Here is a 26,203-nt window from a genome sequence, read left to right as displayed (position 1 = left end):
CCAGTTTAAGGCCAGTAATGGCACCAGCAGCAGCAGCAGTACTACAGTATAGATGAGATGATGAACAGTGAGTAGATGCCTGGCAGATTGTGGTCCATCTGGCAGCAACAGAACAGTGTAGACGACAGTCAACAGATAGGTTAGCAGACAGATAATATGGCCAATTTAGGAAAAATTGCAAAACAAGTGCAATTCCACTTTGTTTTTGGTATATTTTATTCACCGTGTTCACTATATGGTAAAACTGATGTGTTGGTGTGATGCCTCAGGTCAGTTCAAGTTCATAGGTTTACTGTTATCTAAAGGGTGCTTTACACGCTATGACATCGCAAGCTATAGCTAGCGATACCGTGCGCGATAGCACCCGCCCCCGTCGTACGTGCGATATGTGGTGATCACTGCCGTAGCGAACATTATCACTTCAGCAGCGTCACACGCACATACCTTATCAGCGACGTCGCTGTGACCGCCGAACAATCCCTCCTTCAAGGGGGAGGTGCGTTCGGCATCATAGCGACGTCACTGTGGCGTCACGAAGCGGCCGGTCAATAGAAGTGGAGGGGCGGAGATGAGCGGGCCGAACATCCTGCCCACCTCCTTCCTTCCTCATTGCCGGCGGGACGGAGGTAAGGAGATTTTCATCGCCCCTGCGGTGTCACACATAGCCATGTGTGATGCCGCAGGAACGAGGAACAACATCGCTACTTACCTGACAACGATTTTTTGTTATTAAACGACCTCTCCAAAACAAGCGATTTTTGTCATTTTTGCGATCGTTTTAGGTCACTCCAGCCTGTCACACGCTGCGATGTCACTAACGTTGCCGGATGTGCGTCACAAACACCGTGACCCCGAAGATATATCGTTATCGATGTCGCAGCGTGTAAAGCACCCTTTAAGGGATAAAAAAATTCAGACGCTTGTGCAAAAATAGTGGTGCACTTTTTGTGCCATTTTCCTAAAACCATAGAGTTCTAATTTTTTGGAATCTATGGTTCAGTGGCAGCTTTTTTTTTTGCGTCTCGAGTTTTATTTTTTTATTGGTACCATTTTTGCGCAAATGCTACGTTTTGATTGCATGTTATTGCATTTTGCACACAATTTGCAGCGACCAGAGAAACATGATTTTGACATTTGGAATTTTTTTGCCGCTACGCCATTTACTGATCAGTTTAATTGATTTTATATTTTGATAGATCGGACATTTCTCAACGCGGCAATATCCAATGTGTGTATATTTTTTTTATTTTTTTAGCCCTTTAATTTTCAATGAGGCAAATGAGGGGTGATTTGAATTTTTAGGTTTTTTAATTTTTTTTATTCTTTAAAACTTTTTTCACTTTTTTTTATTTTACTAGCCCCTCTAGGGGACTATAACGATCAGCAGTTTAATCGCTCATTTATTTCTGTAGAGCAGAGCAGCATTGCTCTGATCTGCAGAAAAGCTGTTCTCCTCTCACACACAGCCCTCTGTCGGCTGTAAGAGGAATTGAATCATGATAGCTACAGGAGTCATCACATGACTTTGTGTTACCATTGCAACCATCAGATCCACTTGATCATTTCACGTGACTTTTTTTGGTGCCGGGTGAGTGAGTGCTTACTGTGGCTGGGATGTACACCATACTGTCACATTTTGGCAATGCGGTGCAAGAGGTTAATAGGCACGAGTGAAGAGCGGTTCCATTCATGCCTGATAGCCGCACATGTCAGCTGTTCAAATCAGCTGACATGCATGGAAGTCACCACTGGCTGCCCGCAGGAGCCGACAGTGAATATACCAACATGAGGCAGGATGTACCCAGTACATCCAATATCGGTAAGAGGTTAATATACAGCAGCAACTCCATCACCATGTGGCTTTTCTGCCTTAGGCTTTCTAGGTGTTAAATTGCTTGGCTGCACTTTGCGTTGCATGAGCAAAAAGAATGAGGGTACTGTGTGAAATCAATGATGCACCACATGCTTTTTGGGGAAGAGGTAACACCTGTTTAGCAGGAGGAAGTGTAAGACAAAACAGTTAACCACCACCTGGCAATGGAAACAAATGTACCTCCCAGTCGAGGTTGTGAATTTGCTGCACATAGTGTAGGTTCACGGATGGTAACAAATATGTGGCAGCAATGACAGTAAAGTCGTGGGGTGTATGTAATAATGAAGAGACCTTTTATATTAAAGTTTAAGAAAGAAAAATTCCACATACCTTTTATAAAATTTGCTAGGAATAGAAAATGTAGTTAAAGTCACACATGGAACTGCTCACTGTACTCAGGTGACAGGTATACCAGTCAAATATTAGACTTTCAGACAATGAAGGGGGCTCAACAAATAATTTCAAACATTGCGCATACTTTACTATTTATATGCTTGTGTTTATAATTTGGGAGTCTGCATTTTTTACAATATGTCTTTACCAAAAAAGGAAAGTGCTAATAAATCTAGGTAGGACCATGTCCCAATAACAAGCATGTATGATTTACTGCTGTATTCGGGTGGAGTTTGTATGCATCTGACTATTGGAGCAGTGAACTAAGCTCAACATTTTTTGGGAAACAATGGCCATACCTTGATAAGTAAATATTTGTGATTAAGTAACTGAATTTGGGAGATTTCTCGTTAAATTAAAAATTGCGGGTCTCAAAACATGGGGATCACACTTCCCTTTATAAACAAAAGCAACCTTTGAATTCAGATTTCAGTGTAAAATCTGTAATGAGTGGTTTAAGAGGCTACTACTATAGTTCATTATAAGTGACTTAAATCTTTGATTTCTATTCACAAATTGAGACTATCACTCCCATTTTCAATATGTTACATCATAACTGAAGTGATACACCATTTTCTCATTAGATCTTTATCTATCCCTGTACTATGTGCTCTGAGCACTTTATTCCTTCCTACACAGTAACAATAGAGGCATAAAATTGAATTCCTTGGTAGACCACCTACGTTTTATATTGTCTCTGATAGTCCTCCTGATTGGTTGTGATACACCAAATGATTGGATTGCTGCAGAGCATTATGGGAATGCCAGCTGTGCCACAACAGATAGCTTTTGCCAGCTCAGTGACAGTGCAACATATGTGAAATGTTGTGGGACATTTTCTTTTTGTGAACCATGAATTTATTGTAGCTAGGTTTAAATCATGTGATACCACGAATGTCAAGAAATTTGACTCCTATTCAATGTTTACAGTAATTGACTAATTTCTGATTCATATATACTCCATTTGACATGGGGCTGCAGTGGCTAATTTTAGGGGTTTTTAGATTCCCAAACTCAGGATCACTGGGGGCCCTACCACTGGTGGGGCAGTAAGTTACAACAGGTTTCTGGCAGCAATATACACCAGGATCGCTGACAAATGTAGCTCTAATTACAAGAATCCTGAAAAATATCTGAGTTGGCAGATTAGGGTTCGACAAAAAAAGAATTTATTCAGATGCCAGCTATGCACTGAAATGAAGCCTTCAGAAGCATACATAATTGAAAAAGAAATTTTAAAAACTCCTAACCAATTAGTGAAAAGCACAGCACATTGTAGAATCATTTTAAATTTAGGAAATATGCACTAAATGTTTAAATTTGAATGTTAAAGTTAATCATTAAGGAAAGTAAAAAGTAAGGTGCCTGCCCTGAAGCTCTAATGCCTATTTTGTCAAGCTTTTCTTGACGCTAGAAAATCAATTTAAATTTTAGAATTTTACCTCAGCACCAAAAGGTGAATACTTGAAGTCATACAAAATTTCTACCTAATACCTTATATTATTTTAAGTGGTCTTAAACAACCTTATTTTGAAGAAGTAAATAAAATGTATAAAACTGATATGGCTAAAAGGTCTTTACATTGTGAAAAAAACATGTCTCTAGGATAACCAAATTTTAATATTAATTTGTTCTGTAACAAAACAGCAAGTTAGATAAGGAATTATGAGTAATCCATTTAAATTAATTGACAACTAACTTAAAGGGCTAGTTTCGTCTTCAAGATTCTATCCCAATGTGTAGTAGGTGTTATAATGAAAATATTTGCAAATACTCCTAAATAGAAATGTACTATAATTGTCTTGATATAGCCATGCCTCTTACCTCATTTGCAGAGCATTTGATCTTAGGTAGCCTTGGTTCCAACCATCAACAATTATACAAGGGGAGATAACCATGGATACATAAGCTAAAATGCCCTGCACATGAGGTAAGAGACAGGGCTATATCAGGAGAACCATTACTACATTTCTAAGTGGTGGTATTTGCTATTATTATTATTATTATTATTATTATTATTATTATTATTATTACACCTTCTACATATTGGGATAGGATCTTGGAGATGGAAATAACCCTTTAATGTTGGGGTTCTAATTGTGTAGAGAGCCAAACTAAGTATACCTATTGGTTCTGGGAAATTTCAAAGTCAAATTTATAGAAAACCTTATCTTTCTTACCCCTAATTTGTCTATAAGGGTTATTCCATCTTAGCATTTCATTTGTGAAATGGAAAAAACTCTGCCCAGAAACCAGCCAATGGAGTTGGCTCTACATAGTTACATAGTTTGAAAAAAGATATATTCCGTCCAGTTTAACCTTTCTCTGGTAGGTATATATTCTCTTTTGGTTGATTATTTATATCCCACAAATCCATATTTTACGACAAAAAAGATCAAGCCATTGTGTTAGGACATTTCACAGTCTGAAAACTTTAACTAGAAAGAACCCTTTTCTATTTCGATGTCAGCATTGCCTTTCCTCCACAAATAATGTATGCCCCTACATTGTAGGGTCCTTTGAATAAATAAATCATGTGCCATTCTTTTGTATTGTTCACTCTTGTATTTTTACATATAAATAAAATCGTTTGTAGTGTCTTTTTTTCTAAGCTAAACAAACCTTATTTTTTTCAACCTGTCATCATAGAAGGGGCCTTCTACCCCATGTACTAATCTAGCTGCCTGCCTTGGAACTAACTCTAGCTTCCCAATATAATTTTTATAATGTAGAGCCGAAACCTGGATCCCATATTCTAGATGTGTCCTTACAAAGACAAGCAAACAGGCAAGAAACACTAAGCTGCACTATTTCTGTGACTTCCATGGAAATATTTAATAGGTGTAGAAAGAAAATGCTATGTAAGGCTAAGTCCATAATGCTCATTCTTCTGTACGGTTATGGAAATGGCAGGTAGTACAGTACTGGTATATTAATATGCAGAGAAGTGTTATCTGACATCTAACTCAAGTTCAATGGTTTTTACAATGTTAATTTACCTTAATCCACTTAAGTGAGATTACTTTCTGAGAAACATTATCAAGATGAAGCATTATTTGTATAATTAAATTTGGCTGTTTCTGTAGCCTTCCACAGCTTAGACAGCAATAACTAAGTTCAGGCATGTTGGTAGGAGATCTTCTTCAATAGTTATAACATTTTATTATGATGCATGCAAATGTAAAAACATGAAATATTTTTGTCTAAGGGTGGCTTTACATGCTATGAGATCGCTACAGTGATCTCGTTGGGGTCACAGATTTTGTGACGCACATCCGGCCGCTGTAGCAATCTCGTTGACTCCTAGGAGCGATTTTGGATCGTTGCAAAAACATCCAAAATCGCTCCTCGTTGACATGGGGGTCCTCTCCCAATTATCGCTGCTGTCGCTATGGCGAAGTTGATCCTCGTCCCTGCAGCAGCACACATCGCTACGTGTGACGCTGCAAGAATGAGGAACCTCTCCTTACCTGCCACATGCCAGCAATGAGGAAGGAAAAAGGTGGGTGGGATGTTTGTTCCGCTCATCTCCGCCCCTCCGCTTTGATTGGGCGGCCGCTTAGTGACGTCGCTGTGACGCCGAGCAAACCGCCCCCTTAGAAAGGAGGCGGTTTGCCGGTCACAGCGACGTCGCCGAGCAGGTAAGTACGTGTGACGCTGCCATGGCGATAATGTTTGCTAGGCAGCGATCTCCACATATCGGCATAACGATAGGGGCGGGTGCTATCACGCTCACCATCGCTAGTATCGGCTAGCGATGTCACAGCGTGTAAAGCCCGCTTAAACTCTTTTTGTAGTAAACAATTAGAATAGTGGGAATGTGCAGCAAGGATTGGAAGTTCCATAAATGTAGACTATGCAACAATTATGTTATGCCTGGATGTATTCCCAGTTTAATGAGTGTTGAGATTTTAATTTGGAATGTGTTATCTACAGTCATGGCCAAACTTTTGAGAATTACAAATTTTGTTTTTCACAAAGTTTGATGCTTGTTGTTTTTAGATTTTTATGTCAGATGTTTCTATGATATACTTAAGTAAAAGGATTTACATTTCACAAAATTTTAAAAGGTTAATGACAAATTCATTTCATTTATGCAAATGCTAAATATTTGCAGTGTTGACTCTGATAGCTTAAGGCACAAATCTTGACTAATGTCTACCCATTCTTACCTAGTTACAGCTTAGATTTTATCCCATTATTTATGCTCTTGTTTATCCCCCTAGTTTTTAAGGATTGACTACAGGTTCTAAAGGGGGCTTTACACGCAGTGATATCTCTAGCAATATCGCTGGTGAAAGCACCCGCCCCCGTCGTTTGTGTATCACGGGCAAATAGCTGCCCGTGGCTCGCAAAATCGCTAGGAGCCATCACACGTACTTACCTGTCTAGCGACGTCACTGTGGCCGGCGAACTTCCTCCTTTCTAAGGGGACGGTTCCTGCAGCATCACAGCGGCGTCACTAAGTGGCCTCCCAACAGAAGCGGAGGGGCGGAGATGAGCGGCCGTAACATCTTGCCCACCTCCTTCCTTCCTCATTGCCGGCGGCCGCAGGTAAGCTGTAGTTCGTCGCTCCCGAGGTGTCACACGTAGTGATGTGTGCTGCCTTGGGAACAACAAACATCCTGAGACCTCAGCAATCAACAACTTTTTGAAAATGAGCAACATATCAATGAGCAACGATAAGGTGAGTATTTTTGATCGTTAAATGCCATTTGTTGGTGTTACACGCAACGACGTCGCTAACGATGCCGGATGTGCGTCACGGAATCCGTGACCCCGGTGATATATCATTAGGTACGTTGTTGCGTGTAACAAGGCCTTAAGTTGTATTGAGATCTGAAGAGCTTCCTAGCTATAGACCCAAAGTTTGATGTTTACCAAGTCACTTAGTTATTACTTTTGCTTTGTAATATGGTGCTCCATTATGCTGGAATATGCATTGTTCCGGGATTGTTGAGAGATAGTAGAGTTTTTAGACAAAATTGTGAGTGAGTCTACTCTTTATAATGAAAAGGGAACCTACATATAAATGCCTTCAGGATGCTTTTCTGTTGGCATGACAGAGGACTCATGGTAGCACTCACATTTTCTTCCCTGGACAACCATTCTCTCAGATGTGCCAAAATGTCAGGAGCCTTAATATTTATTTTCTCACTTAATAATTAAATACAATATAATTAAAATGAAAAAGTAAGAAAAAAAGAAAGAAATCCTCTAATAGTAAATTATTTACAGGTTATTAAAAAGAAGTCTCCAGATATAAAAGGATAAAAGGTGAATGGTTGAAAACCTGGCATTTACATGAAATACAGCATGTTTTCCTTAAACAGCTTCTTTGCTTGAGAGATTTAGCTTCATTCTGTATCTTATATATTAGACAAGAAGACAAGTTTGTGTCTAACTTATAATTGATGACATCAACTTGCTGTGCCAGCACAGTATTTAGCTGATATAATATTTGCCCTACAAAATACTTTTCAAAAGTTGGTTTATACTTTTTGCAAGGTGTAAAATTCTAATGTAAAGGACAATTCACTTTAATAAGACAACTGTGAATATACATCAATAATGAATACATCAATTAACAAATCAAATCAACCACAAAACTCCAATTCTTTGCCACATGATATTGTCATGGTTGATTTGCTAAAAAAAGAAGAGATCTGGATGTTGTTCATGCAAAAAAATAATCAAGATTACCAGTATTAGATTCTGGAAATAGGACGTTGATACACAGAACCAGTCTGACAAGTTTTCATAGTTTTAAGGTTGAAATTAGACACAAGACCATCATGTTCAACATATTTTTTTATTTTTAGTTTAGAGTAACCAGAAGAAACCCACTCAAACACATGGAGAACATATAAACTCTTTGCAGATGTGGGCCTTGGTAGGATCTGAAGATCTTTTGAAGAAAGATCTCTCTACTGACCATTCATATACATGTGCATTGTAATAAATTTGCCTCCAATGCTTAATTTTTCCAAGCTGAATAAACCCCAAATTTATCTTGGTACTGAAGTTCACCCATTCACTTAATAACCATATTCACTGTTCTCTGCACCTTCTCTAGTTCAACTGTGTTCTTCTTATACACTGGAGACCAAAATTGTACACAGTATTTAAAGTTTGGCATCACTATGGACTAGTATTCATGCAAAACTATGTTCTTTTCATGACTATCTATTCCTCTTTTGATGGAATGATTTTGTATTTTTTCAGTGACCGTTTTACCCAGTTTTACCTTCTAGTTCTTCAATGCACATTTATATCTTTAACCAAATTTAATGACTTTAGATTTATTTGCAGTAAACTTACAATACTTACCCCTGGAGTACTTCAGTTCTATATATGACCCAATCAGAGTGTCCATTATAATCATCATTTGTTTTCAATCACCAAACCAATTGTTAAAGTGAACCTGTCAGGTACCATATGCACCCTGAACATGAGCAGTTCTGGGGGCTTATTGCTAACCCCTGCCTAGCAGTAGCAGCCTATAGTAGCATAGATAAAGAGATCTTTAGAAAAATTATTTCTAAAGATCCCATATAATATGATAATGTGGCCAGCGATTAGTCGCAAGTGTCTTAGTTCCCTTTGCTAGTCAACCCCCTTAGCATTTAATCATGCCCCTGTGTACTAACATGCTAATGAATGTGCAGCATCAGAGGATGATCTCACTCACCTCTCTGCTGCCATTGTGTCCAACTCCTGGATTTTAGCTCAGTGTGCATGAGGACGGTCAGTCATGCGCACTCTAAAGCCGGGTGTATGAGTCCTGGCTTCAAACACATGTAGTGCGCATGACCAAATGTCCGGGATTATGCACACTGAGCTGAAATCCAGGACTCAGACACGATGGCAGCAGAAAGGTGAGCATGACCATGCCTCTGATGCTGTGTATTCATTAGCATGTTAGCACACCCACAGGGGCATGCTAACATGTTAAGGGGGATGAATAGCAAAAAGAACTAACACCTTGCAACTGGTCATTGGCCTCATTAGCATATCATATGGGATCTTTAGAAATACATTTTCTAAAGATCTCTTTATCTGTTCTACTGGATGCTCAGACAGTTAGGCAGGGATTAGCAATATGCACTCAGAATTGCTCATAGTGCTGGGTGCATATTGGACCTGACAGGTTCACTTTAGCACAATTAGACATATTTTTACCTAATCCCATTGTTCTTATTTTATGTATCAACCTTTTATGTTGTGATATATCCGATACTTTGGAAAAATTCAGCTATACAACATCCATTGCCTTACCCTAATTGAGCATGAAACTTACTTCCTCACAGGGTGATAGCATTAGCTTGACATTATTTATCCCTCATAAACCCATATTTATGCTGGGTTATAAACTTATTTTAATTGAAATACTATGGATCAAATCTCATAGAAAGTCCTCAAAGATTTTGCCCACACTAGACTTACATAGTAAACGTACAGGCCTATAGCTTTCAGGCTCAGTTTTGACCATTTTTTCTATATTGACATTACATTTGATATCTAAAAGTCCTGTAGTATAGACCCTGTTATTATGAAATTCTTGAATATTAAAAATAATTGTAGGTCCATCAGATTACTTATTTGTTGCAGTACTCTGGTATATATGCTGTATATCTTTCAGGCCATGTGATTTGTCTGTCTATTTTAGTGTTTTTGAAATAGCCCGGTACTTCTTATTAGATTCAGCAGGTAACATTAATTGTAGATACTGTAGCAAAGTTGCATTTATGAGATTGGATTTTTCAACATCCTCTTTCACCCTTTTACCCAGATTAATTTTGAGTGAACTAACACTATCATTTTTTTAGCCTCTTAGTATTTATGTAGATAATTTGTACTTTCTTTAGCAATTAGTCTTTCTGTATCAATATTTTCTTCCTTAATTTGTTGATTTTTTTTTTTATACAATTTTTTCTGTATAAAAATGATGTATATACAGTGTGTCCACCCATATCCGTCCATTGCCATTAACTTGAGAACAGCAGCAGCTGTAAGCATAGAAGTTGGTCTAGGTATAGAAAAGTAGCCATGCACTACGCAATAAAACCACTTATAGCGCCACCTGAATTTTTATCTTGAAAACGGAATGAGATAGAGAAATAAAGGGAATTACAAAGCTTTAGGGCATCATCAATTCAATACGAATCGACACCTTGTATACAGAAATGCTATGATTAGAACGTGTAAAACTCATAAGGCTGTGGACGTGAATGGAGACCTTCCTACAAGTCATTGGGTATGGTGGCTGCATGGAGTGGCCTCCACACTCACCTGACCTGACCCCATTGGACTTCTTTCTGTAAGGTCACATCAAACAGCAGGTGTATGCGACCCCTCCACCAACATTGCAGGACTTACGACGACGTATCACAGATGCTTGTGCAAACGTGTCACCTACCATATTGTACAACATGCAGCAAGATACAGTATACTGTCCAGAGTCCAGATGTGCATTGCAGCTGACGGTGGCCAGTTTGAGCACCAAAGTTAAATGAGCGCCATATACGTGACCAGCATTCAATGTTTTGGGGGGGTCATGGGTTTGATATCATAGCATTTCTGTATGCAAGGTGTTGATTCGTATTGAATTGATGATGCTCTACAATTTTTAATTCACTTTTTTTCTATACTTCGTTCCATTTTCAAGATAAAAATGCTAACTCCGTTGTTTTCCACCAGGTGGTGCTATAGATGGTTTCATTGAGTAGCGCATGGCTACTTTACTATACCTGGACACCACTTCTATGCCTATAGCTGCCGCCATTCTCAAGTTAATGGTGGTGGACTGGATATGGGTGGACACACTGTATGTTAATATAAATACATGAGGTCATTCCTACAATTCATTTAGGTTCAATATCATTGATATAAAGATCCAATAAGTTTCTTTGGCTAGTAATAGTTTAACCCAGTAACCACCACTAACAGGGCAATTCACAATTTTTATGCTGTAAATTTTTAAATAAAAGGTATCTCTTGATTTTGTTACAAAAAATGATTTGATACTCCAGAAAGAGATCTTTTCAAATGTAAATGATTCATAATCACAAATGTAATATGTTCTTCTATTCTGACCTTGAAGTGGTTATCCACTACTTTAATATTGTTAGCCTATCCTTAAAATTGGTCATCAATGACTGATCAGCCTGGGTCTGACATCCGATTCTTCAACCAATGACCTGTTCTTGGTGCCAGTGGCAGGTGACCATAAATGCTCATTTCCAAAGTTGTTCCGTCTTCTCATAATGGCCCTGGCAGGGAACTGCACATCTGCCTCCTATTCAAATCATAGGAGGAGGATGTGCAGTACCCAGCTATGACCACTATCAGAAAATGGATCAACTCCGGAACTCAACATTTGTGACCACCTGCTGCCACTATTGGCATTGTAATAAGCTGATTAACTAACTATAAATTTAAGATTCATATAATTGAAACTTAGGAATAAATCTGGAAAAATAGCAGCGTTATTATTCCTTATGAAGAGAAAATCATCAATATAATTACCTTACTAAATTATATTGTTTGTAAGGGGTTAATGCTTTAAAATGGATGACAATCTTCCCACAAAGCCAAGTATATTTTCTATTCCCGGTAATCTGTAAAGTCTCTAGTATCTTGGAGACACATTATGGTCCGCAGGATAGCAATATTCTGCCAACTGAAAAAAAGGTGAAAACCAATTGCAGGGTTCATAACAAAATAGAGAAATAACTTTGTCATACACATCCTCAGTGTATGGTTTTATCATGAACAGAAATTAACATTCACTTTATTTTTATCAGAATGTGAACTTAAGGAGTAATGCTAATACGTAAAACCGTTTTCATCATCAAGTAACTGTTCTTGGACTAGTAAGTGTTTCTGCTTGGGTCAGAATAAATAGATGTGAGACCCACAGGACAGGAGATAGGAAAGTGGAAGGACTCGGGCAGAGTCTGTGCACCATGTAAAGCTGTGGCACAGTAGAGAACTAGGCCTGATAGAGATAGTAAGACCCCTCATTGTACTAGGATTCTATATAGAGATGGATCCTAAGTGGCTGTGATGGTCAAATTCTGCTGGACCTCAAACTGAGTAGGCACCAGACCTGAAAAGTTAAATATTTTTAGAGTCGAAAGCCAATGATTTTCTATATCCAGGAACAAGATTGCCACGTGATAACTGTTGTTGAAGAATTGTATTGTTGTATATTATCTAATAAAGCAGGTCAAGAACTTGTAGTAACACTACAACTCTGAAAAACATTTACTGGAAAAAGTACCTAGTATAACAATTTCTCTTTCTCTGGGAAACATTTCTCAGTTTGATCGAAATGTCTTTTAGCTGCCTCTAAAATGAGAGCAAAGCTTGCATGAAAGTTTTTGACAGTTATGAAAAGAACTTGTGGAGATGCTAAGGATATTGAGGAGCTTTGTGTTGAAGCCACAGACTGGGGGCATACCCTTACCTAAAGAAATCTGAATGTAGGCGGTCTGTCTAGTCACAATCTTTAGAAGCAATGATGGGTTTATGAAATACCAAATGAAATAACTCATGGATTGGACTTTGACATGGTCAATGTCCTTTTGCTTTATATCCCTCCAAATATCAAAATGCATCTTGCTAAAATTATGTTATTGTATAACAAGTACAAGTTTCAAACAAAGTTGTTGTTTTCTTTCTGTCTGTCCTACTACAAACTTGATTTAGCTGCAGAATTTTCTGTTGTCATTTACATTTCAGTGTACAGCTAAATATGCCAAATTATAGCATATGCAGTATAAGGTAATATCAAATTAAGTGCCATTTAGGCATGAATTGGAAAAAAAACACTTCTCTTCTCAACTACAAAATAGTAATAATAATATTTTTTTAGATATTTAAAAAACATTTTCTCAATAAAGGCCAATAAATATGTCATATTATATTGGTGTCTTTTTTGATGTCTTGCATTTCAAGGAAAATAAGCATGAACACATTTATATTCTGGGACTCAGTCACCATCCTCATACCATTGCTTATTATTATTATTATTATTATTATTACTGGAAAATGAAAAATGGCAATGGATATAGATCAAATGCATTATAATTCATGGAAGGAGAAGTGTAGACGTAAAATGTACTTTTTCTATTAGATTGTGGTAGACAAAATTCAAGGTCTTTGATTTGTTTAGATATTTTTTTCTCATTTTATGCTAAGTTAATACTAATTCATATGATAAATAATAATCGGAACATTCCAAGCTATGAAAGGATGCAAATTAAAGGAACTCATTTCAATTTGTGCCTTCAAAGTTGTAAATAGAACAAGATAAACATACATCAGGCTTAATAGTGTTATCTCCAATTAAGCTATTTATAGACTTATTTTTGCCTATGATGTGACATTAAAGAGAAAATAGATGTCTTTGTATCAGTCTTAACTGATACAAATTAGATAAACTAAACAATATATTTAAGGACTTTACAGGTACACTGTATATACTGATCCTTAATAAAAGTTTCTGCAAAAAATGTATTTACAGAACTATTAGAAAAGGATATATATATATATATATATATATATATATATATATATATATATATATATATATATATATATATATGGTAGGCTGTATACAATACATATGTTTAGATTTATATATTTTTGCAGAACACAAGGTCATTCAAGGTTAATGGTGCAAATATATTTGATTGACCATAACCATAAACTTCTATTTTGCTGATAGAAGGAACATTAAGGAGATTTTAAACTTTAAGAAAATTGAACCCCCAAACACTAATATATATGTAGTACCACAAACAGAAGCGTTAATCACCTCTGAATGGTCCAGTGCTGGCGCACCTCGGCTTTTCCAGTCTTTGTGTTTTGACTGCAACAGTGAGCTTGGCAACCTGAGCTGCTAACCTCATTGATTGGCTGCAGCTGAGAAGGGGCTGTACACTTGATGTGAAAACACTGAGACTGTGTCCCATTAGAGAGCGGGTGCTGGACACGGAGACTGAATACCTGTTTTGATTATTATATTACATAAATAAATGTATTTTCTAAATGTGGAAAACCTTTCGTTTTTTGTTTTCAAATTTGACATGCTAAACTTATGGGCTCAAAAAGGGGGCCTTTCATTAGGGAAATTTACAAAGCCTTGCCGTTCTAGTCTCTGCCTTAAACTTCTGCTATTTGATACCTTTATAAAAAACAAATTTGGGACATAACAGTTTTCAATGATTTCCTTTACATGAGCAGAAAATGATTTGTAATTCAGATGACTGTTGTTCACAATTTGGATACATAAAATTTCTAAGTTAGTAGAGTCATCCTGAAGGGAGGAGTTTTTTTCCTCCATATTATTTGTATAAGAATTTTTTTACTTTTATTATAAATTATTGTGTTTCTGTTTTAATTACAATATCCTTGCCTTTAAAAGAAGATGTTGAAAGTATTTTCCCTCTAATGTTTTTCATCTATTACTATTTTTACTTTTACATTTTTTAGCTCAACTTGTCTCCCAAACTGTCTTAAGAAACATTTTAGGGGCATTATTTTTGACATTATATTATAAACTATTAAGCCTACATCTGGATCACTAATAAATAAAATAAAAATAATAATCTAGTCTTGTATCTAAGAAATTAAATGCCAGAAGATTTCTTACCTTCAGACTAATATCTTATTCTAAAACACAGAAAGGCTATGGAAATTGCAATACTGGAAAAATACCTCTTCTAAAATAACAAAAATGGATAAAATGGATGTCAGGTTAGTTTCTCTTTAAAAAAGGAACAGTCACCAGTTCTAAAGTAGCCAGTTTTTCCTATTATTTTTTCCTCTTTGCTTCCCTTAATATTCACTTTTTTTTTATTTGTGTTTGTTTTTCCAAATCCTCCATTTAGTTCTAAAGATATAGGACCTTTTATACAGTACTAATTTTTATAGTCTTTACTAAGAGAGTATTACTCACAGAGTACATATGCAATACAGAATAAAGACCCACATCCAGAGAATCCTGTGAGACAGGCCACCTAGGTAAAGATCATAAATACTGCACTAAGTATAAAAGGCCAATAAGTCTGTAACCATGGATCAGATTAGAAAAAATAATTTCATAAATCAGTAAAATTGCAGTGTTTTCACACTTTTTTAAAATCTTTGCTCTCAAGAAGAGTGGAATTTTTAAATTCATGGTACACTGCTCCTTTCTTAAGTTAACGGTCACTCTGCAATTCCAGATAGTTACCTAGGCAAGGAGTGCATGACACGTGCAGGCCATAAGTTTTCCAACCTGCTTTCATTTCTCTGAATCTTGTCAGATTGCTTTATCTGTCAAGCTTTAATCCACCTGCGTTTCCACCATGCAGCAGAGGGAAAATTGTCTCCACTAATAGACTGGAAAGGAGGACAGTTCTGCACAGGAGAGAGACCATGCCACTGGTCTGATCTGTCAATCTTCAGGAGTGCACTGCCCTCAAGCCCGAAGCTACATTTTAAAACTGCCCCTTTAAGGATAATTTTCACTTGTAGCGTTACCTAATAATGTAGATTATTAGGAAATCTTAATAACTAGTTTCCGTAATTGCTGCTTAGCTTTTTAATTTTGCTTTTAATCATTAGTCATCAATTTGCTTATACATTATGTACATATTTACATATTTTAAAACAGAGTACTATGTATAAAAAAAAATGGTAAGATTTTAGGTACCACAAAGAACCCTAGCCAATATTACAAATGTTACTTCTTAGAACTATTTCATTACTTTAGCTTGAATGTTTATGGAAGTGCCTATATATTTTCCAAAAGAGTTTGACGCTTTTTAAAAGCACACAGATAGTTTCTTGTGTTTTCTGAATAAACTTTGCTGATTGTGTGTGCATGAGGAATAACTCCACATCACCATCTATCACTCACATCTTGCATTTTGTGCTAGTTTATCTCTCAACAGACAATATCTCTCGTTTTCACTTGTCCCCGAGCTTGTATGTGGAGATTAGCTGCTTAAATGTTTCCCATTCAGTTCACAAAATAATAAGGCCCTACTTACCAATACCAAGTCACAATACCAATATACTGCAGTATTTATCAGTATAAAATGGAGGTAGCACAGATGTAAAATATCGATGAACCATACCATTAGATCAGATAGACTAAATAAGTGCACCTCACAAGTATAAACACCCCATTATCAAGCTCTGGCTGCATCCTGCATATATATAAAACTAGTTGAGTTATTAGTTAATATTCTGACAAAGATAGGCAAGCTTGCAACTTACGTAAAGGATCTCTGTTATGATCTGGTCAACGTGGATGATCACAAAAAATCCCATTAGCAAAAAAACACAAGAATAGTTGGAAGCTGAGCTGACCCCCTATCTATTGGACAACGCTAGAAGTAGCCGTGGACCATTCCTAAACACACCTATATGCCTTCTCCCAGCCGGTGAAACTTACTATACCTCACCGATGAGGAAACCTATCTTGCCTTAGAGTAGTCCCCAAAGGAAAAGCAAGCCCCCAACATATAAAGCCAATGGTGATGTAAGAAAATACAATACAGAGATAGGAAATATAGATTAGCAAAAGCAAGACCCAACTTTCTAGATAGATTAGAACAGGACAGAAAACTGATTGCTGTTAGTGCAAAACCCTGTGTAAAAATACCAATTTCCTGATTTAAAAAAAAAACCTGAGACTACTCGGTCTCTAACCCACTATATCAGGTACTCTTGTAAATAATGGGAGAAACAAAATACAAAAAAAGAACAAGAAATACAAAAGAGCAAATAATCAAGTAGAACAGGGAGAATCTCCCTTTCCTTGCAGTGGGACTTGCAGAGGGGGAAACCCCATGCTCATCAAAACAGAAAGACAATTCCTCTCCTGAAAGAGAACAGACTTTAAGCAAAATGAAATACAAACACCCTTAGATGTGGATCAGGCAATAAAGCAAAAAACTTGCAACTTATCAGGAATGGTTCAATCACAGGATAAATGGAAGGACAAACTCCAAGCCAATTCAGAGACTGAGGATAAACATCTATCACCGGCCCCAGCCAGCAGGCATTGCTCTTCTATGTAGCCCAGGCTAATCTGCAATTGGGTTTCCCAAACTCCCAATTAACTCCTACACCTGTTGAGTCACATTTGCTTCACCTCCAGTCCTGACCACTAGAGGGAGCTCCAAACCATCACCCCCTCAGATGACATTCACAACAGATCTCTTTGTCTTTAATGTCCCTACATAAAACTAAAATTAGCTCACTAAAAGGAAATTAAAGGCAAAAAACATCATGGGAAAAAAAGAGGCCATGCTTACTAATACCTGGCTACAAGACTAATAAACCTAATTCAAACTCCCCTGATAAAGGCTGAGGTATTACAGATTTACAATACTGATGAATTACTACACACGCAACTGTACCCCATAAGTAGGATGGTTAGTATTAGATGTGGATACAGATTTGTATAAGGTTCCTGTCACATAGATATGAATAATACTCCATGCTGGCTTACAGCCTATTTGACAAACCCATAATATTAGATCAAGTAGACTGTTTCTCATATACAACAATATAAGAAATAGTGACATTTCTGCTTTCTGGCCTTTAGTACATCATTATTAGAGCCACATGAGCATACAGGACATTAAACAAAAGCATTGAGCTGTGTAGCTCTGCATACAGCAATGAGGTTGGAAAAAACACTATATAAAAAGTTGTAGTAACATTTGTGTAAACTTTTCAATTTGCTTTTTCTTTCTACTCATTCGCTTCATATACTTCACATAAAAATTGATCCCTTAATTAACCGTCAGTCTGTCTAGTCTTGAGCAAGTGAGATTTTTACTGTTTCTGAGGGAATGATGACTTCAGGAGGCAGTGGATAAGAAGAAGTCTCTTGAACATGAAGAAGAAAGCATACTTTTTCTGAAAAAATGTGTTACAACAATTCTTTCATTCACTTGTGCGACTATTTTATACACAGTTTAATGCAACAACCCCAACTTTTGTTATTTGAAGGCTGCATTTAGTTTCTTTGCTTATACTAAGTGCTGTATTATTTTTATGTTTGCAGATGAAAGAGAAGATGTTCAAAGGAAAACATTCACGAAATGGATAAATGCCCAGTTTGCAAAGGTATGTAGTGCTTTAATAATTCTCTTTTACTCTAAACATGATTGATCATGAGTACCTTAAGAAGATATTTAATGTGACTAGTTTATATTAAAGGAAATATTTGTTGAGAACTTTTTTTGAGTCTTTTAAAAAAAATGTATTCTATTATCCCAAAGACTAAACAAATGCAAACTATATCACTAGCCTATAACTACTGTACTATAAAAGTTAACTTAAACTGCTTTTCTTTATATAACTCTTTGATCACAAGAGAAATGCATAGAGAATTGTGATTATTGTATATGCTTATTGTAGCTAATCTCACACAGAGTTTATGTTTTAATAATTTGTTTATTATATCAATTTCACAAACATGATATTCTTGTGTACTAGTAACTAAAATAAGTATTAATTATATAATTGGTAAAACATGATAAGTTATAGCTGCTTATTACTCGCTTAGAAAAAAACTTAAAATTAGCAGGCATTATGACTGCACTTCCTGCGATTATTTATGAAAAATAATTGTCCCAACAATGCAGGAAACAAATATCCCTGGAAGAAAAATATTGTAGTTAAAGGGAATCTGTCAGCAGGGGTTAAAAAACAAAAATCAACTGTGCCTCTCTTATTATCCTGTGTGCTGTTGTTTACATAAAGTAAAGATTTGGTCATTTGGTGATTATCATTTCTGTGACTAGCTAACTCCTGCTATGTTGTCCTACCGGCCCCCTGCTGTCATTTGCACCTCACTGTCAATGTACAATTTCTAGTAAGAGCCTGGGGTGAGCAGGACAGCTCTCTCAGCTCTGCTTTTTTGATGCATTTTGAACCTCTGATTACATCAGAACAGCTGAAGCCGGTAAACTAAGTGATACATAATTGGAATCAGAGTCTCTTTGCCAACATCATGTTGTTTTCAGATAAAGTAGCAAAAACCTGCTGTCAGATTCCCTTTCAAGGGAACCTGACAGCTGATACAAATTAAAAAAACCATAGGCATCATGTATCAGCCACTGGCTGTATTATCTCAGGCAGGTATATGTGACTCTAATACTCTTTGGCGTTCAGAGAAAAACAACCTTTAATAGCCATCCAGGACTGACCTGGGCTGTAGACTAGTCGGACAGGCAGGTTGCTAGCAACTTCTCCCCACCCTCTGCCATGGACTGTTAAGTCTCTCCCTATACCCGCATATAAGCAAAGACCTGTCAGTCTTTGTAAGCGGATGGGGAGAGGCTGCCTGGTATTTAGCTATGTTTTTCTCAGCTAGTGAAAAACACTTGGCTGGGATAATAGAGCCAGTGGCAAATACATAGTCCCTATGGTTTGAACATTTATCAGCTGTCAGCTTCCCTTTAAGAAACTTGCTTACTGTGCTAACTTTAGATTTAATTTTATTCAATTCTTCATGTTGGGTTGAAATTTTCTTTAGTGAAAATAACATTTTCTAGTACAGTTCTTAAATACTATGATTTTATTTTTTGTTTATTTACTTTTTCTTCTTAATGTTAGTGTACAATTCTTATGGTTGGTTCTATTGCATCTAACTTTTAAATTATAATGGTTATATTCTGATTTGATTTCTGTTCAATTTACAATGATATGTATTGTTCGTGTAATGTGTAATAATGGTTTGCAGTTGTACAGCTTTGTTGAGTTGCACCTCTATGCATTGATTGATACTGAAATCTGTGCAATAAATCGTGAGAGTTAATTGTCAAAATGCCTTAAAATTAAGAATTATTGGTTTTTATAGGCTAACAAAGCTAATTAAGAAACTTGTCACTTAAGCATCCAGCTGGTTATAACAGTAGAGTATTAGGAGATGCATATGGTGGTTTCTCTGTGAGGAAATTGTGTATGATTAAAATTAGAAGCATGATTTTTTCTACTTAAAACAATATCTTACCTGTTACTGGTGTAATAAATATTGCAGTTTAGTCCCTTTTAGTCTCTTTCACACATCAATCAAAAGCACATGTTTATTACTGAAGTGTTAAAGATGCATATAGCCTTCCGTGTGCCATGATTTTGGCACATGGAGATCAGGCACTTCTATACTCACCTGTCCACTCCGCTGTTGTCCACGGTGCTGATGTTTCCGGCCGCTGCTGTCTGCCCTCTGCTGTTACTTCTGGGCAGTGAATACTCTTGAGCATAATTAGCTGGCCTGGAAACAGGAGACAGCAGTGGCCAAAGACAGCAGCGCTGGAGACAAGTGAGGATAAAAATAATTTTATTTCAAAGATACTTATTTTCTCTGGCATGTGTCACATGGATCACACATCTGTGTGTCTGTGTGACATCAGTGATGCCGGAGAAAAATGCACTTGTCTCCATGCAGAACACATGGACACGTGTGTGTACTGCATGGAAACACATGAGTGAGAAATTACGGATATGTGTGCAGACCCATTGATTTTAATGGGTCTGCATATGTCTGTGATCCCAGTCCATATAAAAATAGCACTATATGTACTGGAATCACTGACGTGTGAAGGGGGCCTTATTTGAATAAAGTTGAGCTATAGAGGTACACACAAAAAATAAAACAGATTATTTTTTTTCTAACCCGAGACAACCATTTTAATCCCTTCACGACAAGGACATTTTTTGTTTTTGAACTTTTGTTTTTTCTCCCCTTCTTCCCACAGTAATAACATTTTATTTTTCTGTCCACATTGACATAGCATAACTTGTTTTTTGCAGTACGAAAAATACTTTTGAATGACACCATTCATTTTACCCCATAGATACTGTAAAATGGGGAACAAATTCAAAGTAGGAAGATATTGTGAAAAAATAGAATTCTGAGACTGTTTTTCAGAATTGTTTTCATATTGTAGAATTGTTTCATAGTGTAAATTTTTTGGTAAAAATGATTTTGTTATAGTTTTTCCTCATCAGTATGATGACGGCGATAGCAAACATGTCAAGTTCTTTAATTATTTTAGCAGTGAAAAAAATAGAAGTTTGTAAAAATAATTATGGCAGTTGTGTCGCCATTTTCCAAGACTCGTAAAGTTTTTATTTTTAGGTAGATGGAGCTGCATGGTGGCTTATTTTTTGTACGGCAAGACAATATTTTTATTGATATGATTTTGTGATAGATGTGACATTTTTCTTGATTGTTACAGCATTTTTTTGTGCTGTGACCAAGTAATCGTAATTTTGTCGTTCTTGAATTTTTTATTTGTTAACTGGTCGGGTTAATTATATTTTTATATTTTGATAGAGTTATATTTTTCTGAACTCTGAGAGACCACATATGTGATTTTTTTTTAATTATCTTTATTTTAAATGAAGCAAGAGAAGGGTGATTTGAATTTTTATGTTTTTTATTTTTTAAGACCTTTTTTACTTTTCTGTTTTTATTAGGACTATAACCTGCGATTGTGCTATATACAGCAATGCCATAGCATTGCTGCATATAGTAAAAACAGTCTCCTTTGAAGCCCAGCTATAGGCAAGGTTTCTGTCACGCTGTACTGTAAGATATACAATAGCAGTACAGCGCGGTAATGTGGGACTGAGAGGATTCCTGAAACTATCTGAGAAGGTAGTTAGCTGGTAAACAACTAAGGGGCATAAAATTTGAGGAAACGTATGATTAGGGAATTCCCTAGCAGAGGTAATACTAGTCAAGCCCACCAGATGGCAGTATAATTGTCAGAAAGCCGTATCACAACATGAGGTCTTGTAAGTACTCAAGGGCAAAGTCTAAACGTAGTCAGAGGGAAGCAAATAGTCAGTAGCCGGGAAATCAGAGCCTAGAAGCGAGGGGGAGTGGGAAGACAAGACAGAATTAAGGTAAACAGATAAGGTACGAACAGGGAGACAGAGGGAGAGACACTGATGGAAACAGACAACAGAGGAGTTTAACAGGTCAGGTGAACATGGAGGTCAGGAGGGGGCAGGGCAGACAACAGGTCACTCAAGAGCAGAACACAGCAGAGCCAGAAGTATCACTGGCGAAGTCCAAGAGAAACAGTGCCCTAATAAAGCAGCCTGACCTCGAGAACGAGGCAGAAAGGATTAACCCCTAACGTGACCTGCATCAGAAGTGAAACTAACAAAAAGGCTCAGCTCCAGCTGAGCCTGGAGTCAATCATGACAGTTTCCAAGGAGCTCTGCTATGACAAGCATGGAAGTCTTTAGCAAACTCCCTCCACTCCACGGGTGCTCCGATGTTAGATGACAATGTCTCATTCCCATACTGGCATGTGTTAAATCGCACTGTCAGACTTTGCCAGCAGGTTTTAACAGGTTAACAATTGTGGGCAGAACTTTTCTCCACCCGTGATTGCTAATGGCAGGTCCTGGCTGTAACTCACAGCAATTACCTGCTGGGAATGGAACGAGCTGACCCCCATGTGCCCACTTCCGACATGTGTCGTACATGTAAGAGATTAGAAAAATAAGGTACAAAAAGTTTTACAAGTTTTACAAAAACCATATTTTGTAAATTGTGATTCTAATTCTACTAATTGGCTTAATAGTTTATACTGGAGTAATTATATCTACATTTAATGTATTTATTTATGTAAATAGATATATTTCTATCCTCTCTTATAAATTGTCATATTTACATGGTTCCATGTTGGCATACACTTTATCAATGCAATGAACTAATTATTACTGCTGTGGTTGTATTCCACATCTATTAGGCCTGTGAAAGATGTCCTACTGATATTTCACTGCCTCAGTCAGCTGGAGCTGAAGCAGTGTGATTTGTAATTAGTAATAAAAGTATGATTTTAGCTCATGAAATGATTAAATAAACTGTGGCAGTAGGAAGTGTCAAAATGTCCTGTATGCTGTTCTTACAATGGAAGTCATATTGAATACAATCCCACTGTAAGGCATCTAGTTGCATCTTTTGCTTGCAGGACATGATTTCCAGAGCAGGGAATAAAAAAATGTATCCCTCAATTGTATGGTAAAAACTTGACATGAACTTAAGGTTGCTTTACACTCTGCGACATCGCTAGCGATCTCGTTAGCGATGTAACACGCCAGATCGCACATACGATTTGCCGAGATCACACATGTGACCGGCGCTAAAAAAAAACAAAAAAAAAAACCCAAACCCCCTATGTGCGATCTCGGCAAATCTTATCTGCCATCTGGCATGTCACATCGCTAACGAGATCGCTAGCGATGTCACAGCGTGTAAAGCACCCTTTAGTCTCATACATTACATTGATTCTTATCATCATAATAAAGTAACAGTAAACCATGTATTATATTGCAAACTCTTGCAAATTGAGGGATACATATTGCAATCCAGACACTAATAGCTGCAGGTTTCTGTCTAATATATATGAAAAATAGCTATTGTTTTTTAGATGAAAAAAATATTGGTCTTTTTCTGCATCTTGTGAATTTCTTTGAACTAATGGTTATACGTATATTGCCAGAGACTTTTTTTAGGTGGCTCCTTATGTATGAGGATATAAAGTTAGGCCAAAATAGCAGCATTGTAGATGCAGGGTGCCAACTATGTCAGCATCTCAGCAAACAGGGATGTGCCTGTACATTATCATTATGGTCACCAAACAGAATCTTCTCCCCTACTTGCACAAATTAGGGAACCAGTTACATTTTTGTCATAAGGCCCCCTTAACACGTCAATGAAAAACAAACATGTTTTTCACTGATATGATAAAGATGCATATGTCCCTCTGTCTGCTGTAATTGTGGCGCACATGTGTTCCTGGCGTGCTATCGGTGATAGTACACAGAAAGCAGGGACTTCTATACTCACCTGACCACGCCGCTGCTGTCCATGATGCTGAAGTCTCCCGCGGTGCTGTGTCCAGCTGCTGCTGTCTCACCGCTGCTGTCACTTCCGGGTCAGCTGTGCAGTGAACATTCATGAGCATAATTAGCCGGCCTGAAAGCTGGAGACAGCAGCGGCTAAAGACAGCATCGCTGGAGATGGGTGAGTTTAAGCAGCTTTTTATTTTAAATGTACATGTTTTTTCTGGGAAGTGTTGCATGGATCACACCATAGTGGGGTCTATGTGACAATACTGATGCCAGAGAAAAATGGACTTGATTCCATGCAGAGCACACAGACATGCATGTGCGCTGCATGCACGGAAACACATCTGTGAGAAATCACTGATGTGTGCGCAGACCCATTGATTTTAATGGGTCTGCATATGCAACATATGTATTAGAATCACTGATGTATGAAAGAGGCTCAAGAGAGCTCCACAGCTAAAACAGTGATTTGAGTACAGCTTCTGTCACATTGTAACCTGCAAAAATAGAAAAAAACCACTGAGGATTCTCTTTAAAAAAAGAAACAAAAATTTGGTAAACATTTTTATAATATTTTCCTCCACACTGCTATTCACATGTATATATTGACATGAATCCTACAGTTGTTGGATAAATGAAACAAATTGCCAAAAAGTTAGGTTGGGAAAATGCAGAATGGATATTAAGAAGTCATGATATAGCAGTGAATAAATTGAGAAAAAGATTTGAAAAATTAGATAATATGGTATGATTGCTTTGTAAATGGTAAGCAAAAACATTTCAAAAATAATGTATTGAAATTACCTTAACTATCACTTTTATGGAGAGCAAGTTAAAAATGGCTTTAACCTTTAAAACTACAGGGAAATCTTCCACAGAATACTTTGGTTCTTTAAGAAGACTGTTCCTTGTAAAGACTAAAAAAGGATTGTTTAAAAGAAATGAGAGTCCTCAGTAGTTGATACCTTTTAATGGCTAACTGAAAAGATGGTAATAATAGCAAGCTTTCGAGGCTACTCAGGTCTCTTCATCAGGCACGGTATAAGACAAAATCTGAAGAGTCACATATTTATACACAACAGGACATAGGACAATTTTTTTTTTTTACTGGACTATTCTATGTCTTGTTGTGTATAAATATCTGACTCGTCAGATTTTGTGTTATATCTCGCCTGATGAAGAGACCTGAGTAGTCTCAAAAGCTTGCTATTATTACCATCTTTTCAGTTAGCCATTAAAAGGTATCAACCACTGAGGACTTCAGTTCTTTTAAACAAACTTTTTTTATCTCTACTGGCTAACACGGTGCAAAGATATATTTTACCTTGTAAAGACTGTATTGTTCTGTGACGGGCTACACTGCATTATAGTCTTTAAAATAGGCCCTTTTATAAAGACTAAATGTCATTCTGATGGTAATGTGACTATATTTATGAACAGATTTTGTCTGGAAACTTTTGTGTCAACAAATTAACTCTTCTCCAAACTGGTGTGTTGTGTCAAATAAAATGTAGTATTGTACAGCAAACATAGCATAGGACAAGAAGAAGTCAGAAAGAGTGCCCAGCCAGACCTTCAGACTGCTCTCTAGATTCTTCGTTTCCATTGGTGATGTATCCCCTAATTGAAAATGAACCACTTCGTGGAGCAGATAGAACTGCCAAGCTGTGGGTTCAGCTGGTGCTCATCTTGTCCAATAATGCAATGCACAACCTAATGTGGAAGGAGATCTTTGGAATAAAAATAGATATCAATGCTATAATAGGTAGAAGGATAAAGAGAAGGCTATAGTAACTGTAAATAGGTCATCTAAATCGGAGACTGAGAAAAAGTGTACTTATGAAATTGACTAGCTGGTAAAATCAGAATAAATTGGCGCCCCATAGAGCACAACTTTTTTGACTAGGGTATGAGTTTGTTGAGCGCTATCAACAACTCATCCAAATCTCGATATAATAAATACATATATAACAGCACTGATAGTTTAGGTTTTTCCTCCAGTATTATTATTAACAAAGGTCAATGGATTAGACAAAAATAGAGATTAGT

At 36.9% G+C, this 26,203-nt stretch overlaps 1 protein-coding gene across 8 annotated transcripts in view; it reads left to right on the top strand.

The window, feature by feature from the left end:
- The window catches only part of DMD (dystrophin), a 4,177,531-nt gene that overhangs the window by 574,942 nt on the left and 3,576,386 nt on the right, over positions 1-26,203 (top strand). For all 8 annotated transcript variants that reach the window (XM_075336500.1, XM_075336497.1, XM_075336505.1 and 5 more), the window contains exon 2: positions 18,342-18,403. In XM_075336500.1, coding sequence (XP_075192615.1) covers positions 18,342-18,403 — 62 coding nt within the window. The remainder of the gene's footprint in view (positions 1-18,341; positions 18,404-26,203) is intronic.

The sequence above is a fragment of the Anomaloglossus baeobatrachus genome, chromosome 2 (assembly GCF_048569485.1).
Source record: "Anomaloglossus baeobatrachus isolate aAnoBae1 chromosome 2, aAnoBae1.hap1, whole genome shotgun sequence".
Lineage (NCBI taxonomy): Eukaryota > Metazoa > Chordata > Amphibia > Anura > Aromobatidae > Anomaloglossus > Anomaloglossus baeobatrachus.
Note: the sequence above shows the minus strand (reverse complement) of the source record. Positions and strands in the feature narration are given on the sequence as shown.